This window comes from Trachemys scripta, chromosome 1, assembly GCF_013100865.1.
Source record: "Trachemys scripta elegans isolate TJP31775 chromosome 1, CAS_Tse_1.0, whole genome shotgun sequence".
Lineage (NCBI taxonomy): Eukaryota > Metazoa > Chordata > Testudines > Emydidae > Trachemys > Trachemys scripta.
Window position 1 is genome coordinate 146,106,699 of NC_048298.1, and position 12,931 is coordinate 146,119,629.

At 47.0% G+C, this 12,931-nt stretch overlaps 1 protein-coding gene across 1 annotated transcript; it reads right to left on the minus strand.

Annotated features, from left to right (window-relative positions):
- Positions 1-7,734: 7,734 nt before the first annotated feature.
- TEX55 (testis expressed 55) lies at positions 7,735-12,395 on the minus strand. The gene is made up of 4 exons (XM_034788985.1): positions 12,303-12,395; positions 10,762-11,187; positions 9,142-9,204; positions 7,735-8,147 (listed from the first exon to the last, which is right to left on the minus strand). The coding sequence occupies exons 1-4, from the start codon at positions 12,318-12,320 to the stop codon at positions 8,040-8,042; spliced, it is 615 nt and encodes a 204-aa protein (XP_034644876.1). The 5' UTR covers positions 12,321-12,395; the 3' UTR covers positions 7,735-8,039.
- Between the last annotated feature and the right edge of the window lie 536 nt (positions 12,396-12,931).

Consider the following 12,931-nt stretch of genomic DNA (forward strand, 5'->3'; position numbering starts at 1 on the left):
CCTAGACAAAAACAACGAAAAGTCCTTGTGGCACCTAACAAATTTATTTGGGCATAAGCTTTTGTGGGATATAACCCACTTCATCAGCTGCATGGAGTGGAGAATACAGTAGGCAGGTATAAATATACAGCCCATTAAAAGATGGGAGTTGCCTTACCAAGTAGGGGGTCAGTGCTAACGAGGTCAATTCAATTAGGGGGGATGTAGCCCATTCCCAACAGTTGACAAGAAGGGTTAAAGCTTATGCCCAAATATATTTGTTAGTCTCTAAGGTGCAACAAGGACTCCTCGTTGTTTTTACTGATACAGACTAACACGGCTACCGCTCTGAAACCTAGTCCTAGACAGTGGTATGAACTACCCCAGGAGATAAGGACAATTGCAAACCTCACCACCTTCCGCTCCAAGTGCAGAGGAGTGTGTACATTAAAACAAAACCAAAAAACCCCTACCCAAACAAGACACTCCATTGCACACACTTCTCTCATTCTCTCTGCAGTGGGAGAACTAACAATCAGACATGCCAAGCCCACAAAAAAACCCAGAGAAATTGGGCTTGTTTTTGGCTTAATTGGCTTGTGAGTTGTTTGTTGCCTAGTTTTTGGCTTGTAGCTTGTTGCTTCTTTTTTTTGATCGGCTCCCGGCAAGCAGGGGCGGGCAAGGGGGGTGGGGAGAGTTGGGGTGCATAGCAGGCCCACCACAGTCCTAGACTGTACGCTGGGGGAATCTAGTCACATAGAGTGGTGGGGTTCTTAGGGATTGGCTTGTTTTGGCCTTGTTTTGAAATGGGATTAACTTGATTTCTGGCTTATTGTGAAAGTCGGAGTGCTAATTTATGGCGTGAAAGTTGGCAACCATGCTAACAATGTGTGACAGATGTTAGTCACGTTGCTTAATACACCACTGGAAAGCACTCAGATACTATGGTGATGAGCACAGTTTAAGAACCTATATAGAATAGTCAGATTTGTATATGAAATAGTCTGAGGGATGGTACCATGTCCCACAGTGAACTGAGAGTTCCTTCAGAGCATTGAAGACAACAAGAAGTTTGCCAGTTGCTATTAGAGACAGTTGTGCCACTCTGTATCCACTTATCAACAGGGAACCATGGCTTAGGGGGAAACATTACAGAACAGGGACAGTCCTTCCAAAGGCAAGACTGCAACTAAGTTTCCATTTTAAACTCCGATTTGCTTCCTCTTCCCCTTGATAGAACCCCCTCCACCCCCACCCCGCAAGGCCTCAAAATATCACCCTCAAAATTATATGGTTATATCTGGGGCTAAGATAGATTTTAATTTTTTTTCTAACTTTGAAGCAAATCGGACAAGGGGGTTCTGATTTATGACATCCTAAATAGAGATGTCCAGGGTTCCACATAATTCTTCTGATAGAAAGGACAGTGATAAAATCTACTTTACTGGACTCCCTTAGCTGATTTCAGAGTAGCAGTCGTGTTAGTCTGTATCCGCAAAAAGAACAGGAGTACTTGTGGCACCTTAGAGACTAACAAATTTATTAGAGCATAAGCTTTCGTGGACTACAGCCCACTTCTTGGGATGCATTTGGTATGCATTTGTTCTTTTTCCCTTAGCTGAGATACCCAGGTCCAAAATATAGTTTTTAAAGTTTGATTTTAAAAGTTATTTAAATTTCATTCTGTAATGCTGTCAGGAAGGTCAGCTCTGGCAATCTGAATACAAGACATCACATGATTGCTGGAGACCTTAACTTCCTTTTTTTTTTTTTTTTTTTAAATGTGAGTCTCCAGCCCTTTCCCTTGCAGAGAGAGAGCTAAAAGTGTAATGTGATCTACTTGGAAGGCTCGTCAAAGGGGGGGGGGGGGGGGATTTTTCTATTGGAAGGTTCACAAGTGGGTCTCCCTATTTCTGTGGGTTGCAGGAGGTTCAGGGGAATGGGGTAACGGCTACCCCCATCAAAGCCCTGTTCTCAGCCAGTCCTTTCTCCTAGTGGACCTCCTGAGAAACAAGAAGGAAGTTTTTCTTAGTTCTACAGTCCTCACCCCAACTCTCTTGCCAGCCATAGGCAGCCAGCTCCAGTCCTTCAAACATCACGCAGTTGAAAGGAATGGGGCTGTATTCCTGTGTACCTCCTGGTCCCTGCAGGAGAGGAGCCTTGTTCCTGTGAACCTACGGAAGTTTGCAAGAGTTCAGCTCCCTCTATGTGCATGTGCACCCATGGGAAGCCTCTCCTCCAAGAATGGGTGGAGCTGTTAGTAGCAGGAGTTGATGCAGTCAGCAGACCAAAGAGGTATTCTTTCCCCTGGACCTCCTAAGGACTGCCAGTTTGAGCCTCCCCTCTTGAAAACTCATAGGATTTTTGGGAACAGGTCAGGGCTCCTCTCCAGCCAACCTTAGGGCCATTTAAAAGAAACTGAGGAAATTCCCCCCACAAAAAACTTCAGTAATGTGAAGTTACGGCTGCAGGCTCATCAGTGGTTTGAGTGCATATGGCCTTTCAGGAATGTTAGAAATTAAAAAACAAACAACAAAACACAATGCTTAATTAAATGTTAGAAACCCAGTCAATTCAGAGTTAAAGTTGCATTTTTTAAGCCAGGTACCCCAGGCATCTTAACTCTGTTTCACAGCAATATCCTGACAAAAGAATCAGAATGACACACTAACTTATCCATCTCAAATAAAGTTTCCCTTGATAGGTAGGCACAAAAAGCTAGAAAACCTCAGTCTTAATCAGACAGTAATGCTGCTGCTTTCCAGCCTTCCTAACAGTCGTACTCAATGCACATCAAAGGGTTTTACAAAAAGTCTTGGTTAGACAAATACCACAAGCCTGAAAACAATCATTCCCCACATTTCATTAAGAGTCCAATTCTCTCAGGTGCTGAGGGCACTCAGGGCCAGATAGGCACCTAATGGGAATTTCAAAAGCACCTAAGTGATTCAATAGGAGTTAAGTACCTAACCTGCTAAGTTTCAGAGTAACAGCCGTGTTAGTCTGTATCCGCAAAAAGAAGAACAGGAGTACTTGTGGCACCTTAGAGACTAACAAATTTATTAGAGCATAAGCTTTCGTGGACTACAGCCCACTTCTTCGGATGCATATAGAATGGAACATATATTGAGGAGATATATATACACACATACAGAGAGCATAAACAGGTGGGAGTTGTCTTACCAACTCTGAGAGGCCAATTAATTAAGAGAAAAAAAACTTTTGAAGTGATAATCAAGCTAGCCCAGTACAGACAGTTTGATAAGAAGTGTGAGAATACTTACAAGGGGAGATAGATTCAATGTTTGTAATGGCTCAGCCATTCCCAGTCCTTATTCAAACCGGAGTTGATTGTGTCTAGTTTGCATATCAATTCTAGCTCAGCAGTCTCTCTTTGGAGTCTGTTTTTGAAGTTTTTCTGTTGTAATATAGCCACCCGCAGGTCTGTCACTGAATGACCAGACAGGTTAAAGTGTTCTCCCACTGGTTTTTGAGTATTTTGATTCCTGATGTCAGATTTGTGTCCATTAATTCTTTTGCGTAGAGACTGTCCGGTTTGGCCAATGTACATGGCAGAGGGGCATTGCTGGCACATGATGGCATATATCACATTGGTAGATGTGCAGGTGAACGAGCCCCTGATGGTATGGCTGATGTGATTAGGTCCTATGATGATGTCACTTGAATAGATATGTGGACAGAGTTGGCATCGGGGTTTGTTACAAGGATAGGTTCCTGGGTTAGTGGTTTTGTTCAGTGATGTGTGGTTGCTGGTGAGTATTTGCTTTAGGTTGGGGGGTTGTCTGTAAGCGAGGACAGGTCTGTCTCCCAAGATCTGTGAGAGTAAAGGATCATCTTTCAGGATAGGTTGTAGATCTCTGATGATGCGCTGGAGAGGTTTTAGTTGGGGGCTGAAGGTGACAGCTAGTGGTGTTCTGTTATTTTCTTTGTTGGGCCTGTCTTGTAGGAGGTGACTTCTGGGTACTCGTCTGGCTCTGTCAATCTGTTTTTTCACTTCAGCAGGTGGGTATTGTAGTTTTAAGAATGCTTGATAGAGATCTTGTAGGTGCTTGTCTCTATCCGAGGGATTGGAGCAAATGCGGTTATATCTTAGAGCTTGGCTGTAGACAATGGATCGTGTGGTGTGTCCTGGATGGAAGCTGGAGGCATGTAGGTAAGTGTAGCGGTCAGTAGGTTTCCGGTATAGGGTGGTATTGATGTGACCATCGCTTATTAGCACAGTAGTGTCCAGGAAATGGACCGCTTGTGTGGATTGATCTAGGCTGAGGTTGATGGTGGGATGGAAATTATTGAAATCATGGTGAAATTCCTCAAGGGCTTCTTTTCCATGGGTCCAGATGATGAAGATGTCATCAATGTAGCGCAAGTAGAGTAGGGGCGTTAGGGGACGAGAGCTAAGGAAGCGTTGTTCTAAGTCAGCCATAAAAATGTTGGCATATTGTGGGGCCATGCGGGTACCCATAGCAGTGCCGCTGACTTGAAGGTATATATTGTCCCCAAATGTGAAATAGTTGTGGGTGAGGACAAAATCACAAAGTTCAGCCACCAGGTTAGCTGTGACATTATCAGGGATACTGTTCCTGATAGCTTGTAGTCCATCTTTGTGTGGAATATTGGTGTAGAGGGCTTCTACGTCCATAGTGGCCAGGATGGTGTTTTCTGGAAGATCACCGATGGATTGTAGTTTCCTCAGGAAGTCAGTGGTGTCTCGAAGATAGCTGGGAGTGCTGGTAGCGTAGGGTCTGAGGACAGAGTCTACATAACCAGACAAGCCTGATGTTAGGGTGCCAATGCCTGAGATGATGGGGCGTCCAGGATATCCAGGTTTATGGATCTTGGGTAGCAAATAGAATACCCCTGGTCGGGGTTCTAGGCATGTGTCTGTACGGATTTGTTCCTGTGCTTTGTCAGGGAGTTTTTTTAGCAGATGGTGTAGTTTCTTTAGGTAATCCTCAGTGGGATCAGAGGATAATGGCCTGTAGAATGTGGTGTTAGAGAGCTGTCTAGCAGCCTCCTGGTCATATTCCAATTTATTCATGATGACGACAGCACCTCCTTTGTCAGCCTTTTTGATTATGATGTCAGGGTTGTTTCTGAGGCTGTAGATGGCGTTGTGTTCAGCATGGCTGAGGTTATGTGGCAAGTGATGTTGCTTTTCCACAATTTCAGCCTTTGCACGTCGACGGAAGCAATCTATGTAGAAATCCAGTCTGTTGTTTCGACCGTCCGGAGGAGTCCATGCAGAATCCTTTTTTTTGTAGTGCTGGTAGGGAGGATTCTGTGGGTTAGTATGCTGTTCAGAGGTATGTTGGAAATATTCTTTGAGTCGGAGACGTCGAAAGTAGGATTCTAGGTCACCGCAGAACTGTATCATATTCATGGGTCTGGAGGGACAAAAGGAGAGGCCCCGAGATAGGACAGACTCTTCTGCTGGGCTAAGAGTATAGCTGGAAAGATTAACAATATTGCTGGGTGGGTTAAGGGAACTACTGTTGTGGCTGCTTGTGGCATGTAGCAGTTTAGATAGTTTAGTGTCCTTTTTCCTTTGTAGAGAGGCAAAGTTTGTCTTGTAAATGGCTTGTCTAGTTTTTGTAAAGTCTATCCATGAGGAAGTTTGTGTGGAAGGTTGGTTTCTTATGAGAGTATCCAGTTCTGAGAGCTCATTCTTAATCTTTCCCTGTTTGCTGTATAGGATGCTGATCAGGTGGTTTCGCAGTTTCTTTGAGAGTGTGTGACACAGTCTCTCAGCATAGTCTGTGTGATATGTAGATTGTAATGGATTTTTTACCTTTAGTCCTTTTGGTATGATGTCCATCTGCTTGCATTTGGAAAGGAAGATGATGTCTGTCTGTATCTGTACGAGTTTTTTCATGAGGTTGATGGATTTCCATTCCATACGGCTAAATGCAGTGCCTTGCATAATGACAGGTTTCAGAGTAACAGCCGTGTTAGTCTGTATCCGCAAAAAGAAGAACAGGAGTACTTGTGGCACCTTAGAGACTAACAAATTTATTAGAGCATAAGCTTTCGTGGACTACAGCCCACTTCTTCGGAGTCCACGAAAGCTTATGCTCTAATAAATTTGTTAGTCTCTAAGGTGCCACAAGTACTCCTGTTCTTCTTTTAACCTGCTAAGGACACTTTAAAAACCCACTGGGTACTTATTAGCATCTTTAAACACCTAAAGACCTGTAAAAATCTGGCCCTCCATGCCTTACAGGATCATGGTCTATTTGTAAAAGAAAGATGGTACTCACATGCCTCTAAAATGGAATACAATAGATTAACTAATAGTTCTGAGTGCTTGGAGATCCTTGAGTGGAAAGGACAGGCATTAGGTAACTATTCAAATACCATTAGATACAGAGCTAGCATGTGACTATATACAAACCTCAAAGACCTAGATCATGATATTAAAGCACTTACCTAAAAAGAGAAAAGGTCAGTGTGGTGCCAAAACAGCATACTAAGTACTGGAGATAGGTATGCATGAAATAAATTATAAAGCCAATGTTCTACAGTGCACATTTTCTATACCTGCAGTGTAAACAGACATTTCTAAGGGGGTGGAGACAGGCACTCATATACTATGGTGATGAGGACCATATCAGTAGGGTGACCATACATCCCATTTTGGCCAGGACAGTCCCTTTTTTAAGCCTTGTCCCGGCCATCCCGACTTTTTTGGAAAAAGTGGACTTTTGTCTCGTTTGGCCTTGCCAACAGAAAACAGGACAAATGCCCACTTGTGTCAAAAAAATGGGGTGCGGAGGAACATGTGTGTGGGGGGAGGGGCGAGTGGCAATGCCAGCCTGGTGCAGGGGGCGGGAGGCAGAGCTCTGGCGTAGGGCCAGGTAGGGCTGAAGCAAGCAGTGACACCAGCCCCATATGGGTTGGGGAGAGCAGGACTTGGGTGAACGACTCAGGCCCTGTGGGGAGGGGAGGAAGGCTCGGGTGAGTTGCTCCAGCCAGCCCTGGGGTGCGGGGTGCTTGGGCCAGCCCTGCACGGTGTCCTGTTTTCCTTTTGGGAAATACGGTCACCCTACGTATAAGTAACTTGAATGATAGATAACAGTAATTTGCGTTACTTGTTTGAGAAGTACCCTTTAATTCTAAATTTCCTGGGTTTCTATCACTTGTTTTTGTTTTTTATTCAACTAGTATTTTTAAGAGGTGATATGCTCTGAAGCCACACATATGTCCCTGCAACCTTAACTTCACCTTCTAGTTGTGTGTGTATAGGAATTGTACATGCCATGACAGAGAGAAGAATACAAAAGGACAGAGTGATCTGAACTCAGCAGGGAGAGCTGAGGGGAAACCGTCCCTTCCAGTGTGGGGCAAGGGAGTTCTGGAAGGGAGAGGGACAGAGAAAGTCCTCTCCCAGTGTGGACACTGGAGTTCCAAACTGTTATACAGTGGATTGTTATATGACAGCTTGGGACAGACCACCCACCAAAACAGAACAGAGAAGGTAGAGACGTGTGTAAGTGTTCAAGGGCTGGTTGGGTCAAGAGCCATTAAGTCTGATTGCTGTGGGTTTGTGCTGTTGTCTGTGCATGTGTGAGATCAGAGCTGTAGGGTCTGTGTGCACAGAAATGTAGCCTCTGTGTGTACAAGCTGTGTAGTGGGTTTGGCAGGAGCGCCGCCAGCTTTTCCGCTGCCCTAGGCGGCGGAAGGTCCCGCCCCGAAATGCCACCCCCCACAGAGGCAGTGGAAGGTCCCGCTGCCGAAATACCGCTGTGGTCGCCACCCCCCAAATCGCAGTGCCCTAGGCGACCGCCTAGGTCGCCTAATGGGTCACGCCGGCCCTGGGGATAGGCAGGAATGTTCAGGGGGTTGTGTGTGTGTTTCTTAGGAGGTTTGTGTATCAATGATAACACGCAGTTGCATAATTTACAAGCAGTTGGAAGCACAGCACCCAGAACAAGAGAGGCCAGGAAGCTCAGTTACCATCAGACCTGTTCAAAACCATTTCCACCAAGCATGAGAGTGCAGTGCTAGCCAGAGGCCCTGTGCTAACAACCATGTTGCCAAGGTCACTGTTGGCCACCAGGAAAGTTCTCTGCTGTGTAGAAGCTGTCACCGGCCAGCTCCTCCTCTTCCTCCTCCTCCATTTCCAGTTGCTTGTTCATCATGGACTGCACCTGTGGAGGAGAAGAAAGTGGTCAAGTCACCCTCCAATGCCATAACACTGGAGCCCAGAGATAGCACCACAACCGCTTCTGCCAGCTCTGAAAACTGAAGTACAGGACAAGACTTGGGTCCCCTTTAAAAACAGTATCAGAGGGGTAGCCGTGTTAGTCTGGATCTGTAAAAAGCGACAAAGAGTCTGACGAAGTGCGTATTCAGCCACGAAAACTTATGCTCCAATACGTCTGTTAGTCTATAAGGTGCCACAGGACTCTGTTGCTTTTAAAAAGCAGTTGGGGGAGGGATAGCTCAGTGGTTTGAGCATTGGCCTGCTAAACCCAGGGTTGTGAGTTCAATCCTTGTGGAGCCATTTAGGGAACTAGAATTAAAATAATAATAAAAAAAAAAAGTCTGGGGATTTATCCTGCTTTGAGCAGCAGGTTGGACTAGGTGATCTCCTGAGGTCCCTTCCAACCCTGATATTCTATGGGGTCTGTTTCCCTGGGAGAGGGGAGTGATGAAAGGGATCCTCTTTCTGCCCTTCCTTCTCTTTTGTCTTTACTGTAATCCCTTCCCATCTCTTGTTGTGCCCCCCAACCCCTCCCCCATTCCCACTGTCTCTCACTCCACAAGCTTTTAGTTCTCTGTATTTTAAAACCCTCCCATTGCTGATAGATCATTCTCTGTCCATGATCTTTCCCTCACAATTCCAGACACTGTCTTGTAAGACCTATGTACCCCACCGTCTCCTGCTGTATCCTTTCCTTCTACACACTGACCCTACCCTCCAGCCTTGTTTCCCCAACCTGCCATGTCCTGCCCCTTTAAAACACACTCAGACCCTGTCATCCAGGCCATTCTTCCCCTGTCCTATCCTCCTCCTTCCAAGTATCAAGACTCATGGCGAGAGGAATATTCATGGCTTCACTGTGGCTCTGGCCTGCTCAGCCACAATTCTGCTGCAGACCTAAAAGACAGGCTCGGTGTGTGTACCCAAACACTCCATACCTGCAGCAACATGAACTGCAGGGGGTCATCGGGCTTCTCATACACCAAGTTTTCAGTGATCTCCTGAGAAAGAAAGTAGGAGTGTTGTTAGATTTTCCTGCTGAAGGCAGGTAATAGGTTCAAGGATGCAGAAAGTTCTGCCGAGGGCAGGGATGCCCTGTCTTTGGGATGAGATTACTGAGTATTTGGGATGTGGTACAGGATGGATGGAAAAATAAAGAGATGTGAACAAGTAACGGGGAGCTTGTAAATACTGGTATTGATAGAAACAGGTAGAGGAACATTTGGAAAATGTGAACAAATACAAATGAGCTGGACAATATGTCATGGGAATCAGATACTAAGTTGACTCAAATGCTGGCAATTATTGTTCAGAACCCATGGGAAATGCTGGAGGCACTAAGGATTGGAATAAAGCTAATATGTTACTGGTCTGCTGAAAAGGAAAGAAGAGTGATCCAGGCAATTAGCTCTGTAAGTCTAACTTCTGTTCCTGGATTTTAATGTGTTCTGTTATTTTTAGCTGTAAACATTTTGGAGCATAACAGGACCATGAGCGATAATGCAGGACCTGGGCTGATAAAGACAAAAAAAAGCTAGCTTTGCTTCCTCTGCGGGTAGCCAAAGGAGATGAAGAACCCGCCTTACTCCCCTTTCAAAAACACTCACTGCCTTCCTTCCCAAGAGCCAGGAGAAGGAGGATACCCTCCCTCCTGGCTCAGTGGGGGCTGGGGCACCAAAGAAAGGAAGGCTAGACTCTTGGCTAAGGCTCTGGACTGTGACTTAGGAGACTTGGATTCAATTTGTGCTTCTTCCCCTGTGATCCTGGGCATGTCACATAGACTTGTTGTACCTCAGTTCCCCATCTATAACATGGATTTAATAATATTTCGTTTCTCCTACCCTTGACAGTCCCTGCCCTAAATCTAGATAGACAGTCACAGGACAAGGCCCTGATCTTGTCTTGGCCCTCCAGGTACTACTGGAGTAATAAATAATAGATTATGCATAAAAGTACTTTCAAATGGCTTCAGTGCAGGGACTTTTGGGGGAGAATGAGAAAGGAGGATGGAGAAACAGAATCCTCCTTGCCTCTCATTTGTGTTGTCACATCAATATAGAGTCTCCATTCTGGTCAATTGTACATAAGCCATTTGCAGGAGTGGAAATGGAGAGCACCAAGGATGTGCTGCCCCCAGCTCCACTAACTGCATACAGCATATATCCCCCCTGCCCTCCTGCCACACTTTGCTTGGATATGGCCCTGCTGCTTGGGGATGGGAATGCCTGTCCGATACATTTTTTTGTCCCAATTCTCTTCCCCTTCCTGCATGCTGTCACCAGAAGATGATGAAATGCTGCATCACCAAATAGGATCATGACCTGGGGTAACAGCTCCTTGCTGGTCAAGTTCTTTCCCATACTTAGATCTGCTTTAATCACTGGAAATGATCAGCCTTCCAATTTCCATGGTTTGGCCATGAGCCAATACGAGGCAAGGAGCGGAGGGAGCCTGTGGACAGACATTTGACTCAGTACAATGCTGACAAGCTAACTTTAGGCTCTGTTTCTCAAGTGAGTTACTGGGAGAAGAGGAGGAGATGGAAAGGAAAAGTTCACCTGAAATATCTGCAGAATGTTATGTTTCTCCATGTACATAAGGGAAACTTCAAAGGGGTCTTCATACACCATAGGCTCTTCAGCTTCTGGTGATTCAACCTCTGCTGCTGATTCAACCACAGGTGCTTCGACTACAGTCTCTGCTGATTCAGCCACAGGTGGCTTGCTCACAAATGGTGACAATTCATACACAGGTACTTTGACCACAGTTGTTGGCAATTCAGCCACAGATGATTCAGTCTCGGACTCTGGCAATTCAACCATGAGTAATCCAGCCACAGACTCTGGCAATTCATCTGTAGGTGACTGGTCCACTGATGTTGGCAATTCGACTATAGGTGACTGGTCCCCAGGTGACTCAATCACTGCTGCTGGTGATTCAACAGGCTCTTGCACTTCAGTCATTCTTACTTCTTCAGGCTCTGGCTAAAACGTTTAACACATTTTAAAAACTATTTTAAATGCATAGAGTTGTGCACTAGACCCATTATGTTACTGCACCCTTTTAGATGAGAGTGGGATGACGTCCAGTATTCCTTTGTAGCTACAGCTCCTACAGCAAGGGCTCCTCCACCATTTGCTATAGCACATATTTCTGGGAGAGGATGGCACTGGTGTAGGCCTCATCTCTTTCTAGTATGAAAAGGGGAATATGAATTTTCTATTCCTCATATAAGAGATGCTACTTTCTGTCTGAGATCCTGGCTCCATAGAAGTCAATGAATGACAAAACTCTCATTGACTTCCATAGGACCAGGATTTCAGTCTTTCTTTTCCAGCTCAGAAAGGTTTAAGCAACATATGGCTCTGTAATCCTACCTTCTCTAAGAGGCTTCTGCTTTAAAAACTCTGCGGCAAACAAGACTATCCACAGAACTGAGAGCTTATACAAAACAGTGCTTTTCATCCTTGGATAGCAGTGTGCTTCAGCAGGGAGTAGAGTCTTGGTGCGGGACTTAGGAGACTCAAGTTCCGCTCACTACTCTGGGTGACTGGAGGCAAGTCACTTGACCTTTCCCTGTCTCAGTTACCCTACTGGTAAAATGAGGATAATTATATTGCCCTGCACCTCTCTTGTGCAGCGTGTTGAGCTCTATGGATGATAAGGGCTAGGTATTGTGACAATGAGTGAATATCACTCTGCCAGTTTTATGGAGGGGAGGGAAATGAATGTACAGAGAGCAACGATTTGCCCAAATTAACACACAGCCAGTCAGTGTGACAGGCTGATAGCTGGTAGCATGGCTCCATGGTGTAGTTTTGGGATTTGCATTTTATCAGACACACATTGTGCAGAGTGCGAGTGTAGAGGGTGCAGCAGATGTGTGTGTGTGTGTGAGGGGGTGATAGGTTGAGCAATGTGGGGGGGCAGAGTGTGTGTGTGGAGGGGGAGATGTAAAGGAGGCAGCAGTATGTGGAGGGGGCCCATGCCAGGGGACACAGTGTGAGTTGGGCACAGTGCCTGGGGGGCGCAGGGGCTGCGGGAGGGTGTCCTACGGGGGGGGGGCTGTCTGGGGAGGCCTAGTCTGCTGGGGTCTCACCTGCCCCGGTCCCTCCATCCCGGAGCAGAAGCGCGTTTCATCGCCCAGCCGCCCCGGCCTCTTCTGTCTCTCGGCGCTCTCCGTATGGTGGGGGGGAGGAGAGAGGGAGGGGGACAGACGCTAGCGGCGGTCGGCATGGGAACAGCAGACCTCTAGCTCCGCCCCCTTTGTCCGCAGAGAGCAGGGGCGGGGCCGAAGCCCGGGGAGGTCACGTGGCTGCCCGGCCTTACGGCTCCTGCCGGCCATCTCGGAATCGGGCGGAAAGGGCTGAGTTCTAGGGCTGGGCGGACACGTGCTGCAGGAGCTGGGCTCGTGCCGGCGCCGGGAGCGGGCAGCCCTGCGCGGCCGGCGGCTACAGCATCCCCCGCAGGGGGCGGGGGGCGAGGGCAGGGTTGTGGCGCGCGCTGGCTGCACGAGGAGTTGGTGCGGGGCGGGATGCCGGGGGTCGCCCGGCGGCTTCGCATCAGCGCCTCGAGATCGGGCAGCGGCCGTGCTGCGGCCGGCCATGGGCTATGCACCCGCCGGGCTCCCAGCGCCTCAGGCTGGAGCCTGGGGTGGTTCTAGTCTGCACGGGCCACCTGCGCAGTGCGAAATAGCTAGAGCGCTGTGTGGGCCCCAGGAGGTGGGTA